The 2,716-nt window shown below is 36.5% G+C and overlaps 1 protein-coding gene across 1 annotated transcript; it reads left to right on the forward strand.

The window, feature by feature from the left end:
* Positions 1-210: 210 nt before the first annotated feature.
* Positions 211-1,737, forward strand: LOC132755920 (NXPE family member 3-like). Its single transcript, XM_060746858.1, has one exon. The coding sequence runs from the start codon at positions 211-213 to the stop codon at positions 1,735-1,737; it is 1,527 nt and encodes a 508-aa protein (XP_060602841.1).
* The last annotated feature ends 979 nt before the right edge of the window (positions 1,738-2,716 follow it).

A 2,716-nucleotide genomic window follows, 5' to 3' on the forward strand; every position in this document is an offset into this window, starting at 1 on the left:
GGGATTTCAGCGTTACAATGAATTATTGTATTGTTGTTTTCATTACAGATTGCTGAAACATAATTGATGCGATGTACAATGGGAATTTCGAAACTTGAGGTATCATCTGCAAGAACTAATTTACTCAAAACTGTGCGGAGTAAAAGGGCAACTCTAGGATTTTTATTAGTCCTGAATGCGGGTTTTATTTTTACATATATCATGAATAACATGACAGAAAAAGAAAGTAGATCTACCGATTTTGTAATAAATAATGCTCTCACTTCAGTTGTTAATCTCCCAGATTTTTGTAATGGCGTCGAAACAGCTAACAAATATAGTATGACAAGCACAAAGTTTACGAGGGCAAGGTCAATATTTTCACCAAAATACAGAGTTATTACCGTTCGTATTAGAACGTACAATAAGAGAAACATCCCGAAATTAAATGGTGGAGATATCATTTTTGCGTGGGCAATACAGATGTATGGTGACGGTATGGTTCCGGGAAATGTTATCGATCATCGGAACGGTTCATACACGGGTTTTATCCGAGTTTTCTGGACAGGAAAAACTAATGTTCATCTGAGGCTGGTTTCAGCAGTCGAGAATACGTGTCTTCGCTATAAAGCTCTAAATAAGTACGGTGACATTGTATTTACTCTCAGACAACCCTATGGATTGAGGGCCATTTATTCGTATAACAATTCGAAAGTTTTGGCGCCGTGTAATACTAACAGCTTCATATATGGAAGCTCTCGGGTATGTAATTTTACGACTTTAAACGGAGGAATGTCATGGTATTGCGGACTGCCTGCTGGAGGCCAATTCCAGTGTAAAGACCTTCAATCATTCTCACTTGGTTCATTTAAAAGCCATGTTCGTAGTGTTAAGGATAAAATCCGATCTCCGGGACACGGTACATTCAGGATACCAATGTCAGTAGACGTAACGTTTAAGTCGGATACAAACTCATCTGTAACTTGTAATGAAAGAACGCCATTAGAGTCTTGGACAGAGAAATCTCCGATTGGATTCTTTTTGAAACGTCTCTGGATTCCGACGAACTGCAAAACCAATTTCACACACACTATTGAAAACTACAGAACATGCCTTCGAAACAGAACGTTGATTTTTCTTGGAGATTCAACAGTAAGGCAGTACATGAACTTCTTTATCAAGGACATATTAGGATTAAATGAGACACTCAAGGTAGCATTAAATTTTGGACCTAACTTTAAATCCTACCATGGTCGCAACACGTTTACAAACCACGGAATAACACTTATTTACAGAAAACAAGCTATGCCTATGTTTTTTGGAGGTTATGAAATACCTATAAATAATATTCTATCTTTTCCCCAAATACTTGACTCAGTAACTAATAGTGATATACCAGGTAGTTCTTTAGTTGTGCTGTTAAACTACCACACACATTTTACTTCATATCCCCCCGAAAAATACCGGGAACGTCTAAAATATTTAGTCGCCTCGTTAAAACGCCTTTTCAATTCAAAACCGGAAGCTAAAGTATTTTTCAAGGGTCCATCTCCATGTATTTCAGATTCAAAATGGTTTGATCCATACATTTCACTTGTTTATAAGAAGATTCTAACTGAGGAATTTACTGACATTCTGGATAAAGTAACTTTCCTGAACATATGGGAAATTAGTGTTGCCCATAATGTGTCAGATGTTCATCCACAGGGCCAAGCTTTGAAAAGTCAGTTACATCAGTTCATGACATTTCTTTGTTAATTATTTTCTTTACACTTGCAAGCAGAGGCATTATATTCTTTGAAAGCTACAGTCATTATGTTTTTGAAAGCTACAGACATTATGTTCTTTGAAAGCTACAGTCATTATGTTATTTGAAAGCTACAGACATTTTGTTCTTTGAAAGCTACAGTCATTATGTTCTTTGAAAGCTACAGTCATTATGTTATTTGAAAGCTACAGACATTTTGTTCTTTGAAACCTACAGTCATTATGTTCTTTGAAACCTACAGTCATTATGTTCTTTGAAAGCTACAGACATTTTGTTCTTTGAAACCTACAGTCATTATGTTCTTTGAAACCTACAGTCATTATGTTCTTTGAAACCTACAGTCATTATGTTCTTTGAAAGCTGCAGTCAGTATATTATTTGGATGATAAAGTCAGTATATGTTCTTTGAAAGCTACAGTCATTATGTTCTTTGGATGATAAAGTCATAATTTCACTAATGAATTTAAAAAGAATCAGTGAAAAGGCGAGATTATGCGTCAATGTTGATACATCTTTAATTTATGTCCCCTGATGCTTAACGCATATGAAATACATAAGAAAGCAGGATAAAGTAATATTTGCAATCGCGCATGTGCAGCTCATTATTAAGATATCGAATAACGGACAAGTAAAAAAAGTAAAGTAATTGCATTTTATTGTCTAAGTTTCATGCTTACGCACGTTCACCGACTTTACAGCTATTACCCCTGGTCATCGGGCTACTGGTATCTATCTATCAATCTCCCTGGGGAGTCTTTTGACTCCGCTTAGTGCAGCCGACACTTTGGCGCAACGGAATTATACCACCCTCGCAGGTACCCATTTACACCTGGGTGAAGTGAAGCAATCGCAGGTAAATTTCTTGCTCAAGGAAATTAGCAGTGCCCCTAGTGGGGTTCGAACCACAGACAGCTTTATATCCTTTTGAAAATGTGCTTTCCATTTTTCTGTAAAGGTGGCAATATATCA

This window comes from Ruditapes philippinarum, unplaced genomic scaffold (genome assembly GCF_026571515.1).
Source record: "Ruditapes philippinarum isolate M1 unplaced genomic scaffold, ASM2657151v2 ctg2208_1_1_1_1, whole genome shotgun sequence".
Classification (NCBI taxonomy): Eukaryota; Metazoa; Mollusca; class Bivalvia; order Venerida; family Veneridae; genus Ruditapes; species Ruditapes philippinarum.

Coding starts and splice junctions, on each gene's coding strand:
- LOC132755920 (XM_060746858.1), top strand. CDS start 211: ATGACAGAAAAAGAAAGTAGATCTACCGATTTTGTAATAAATAATGCT.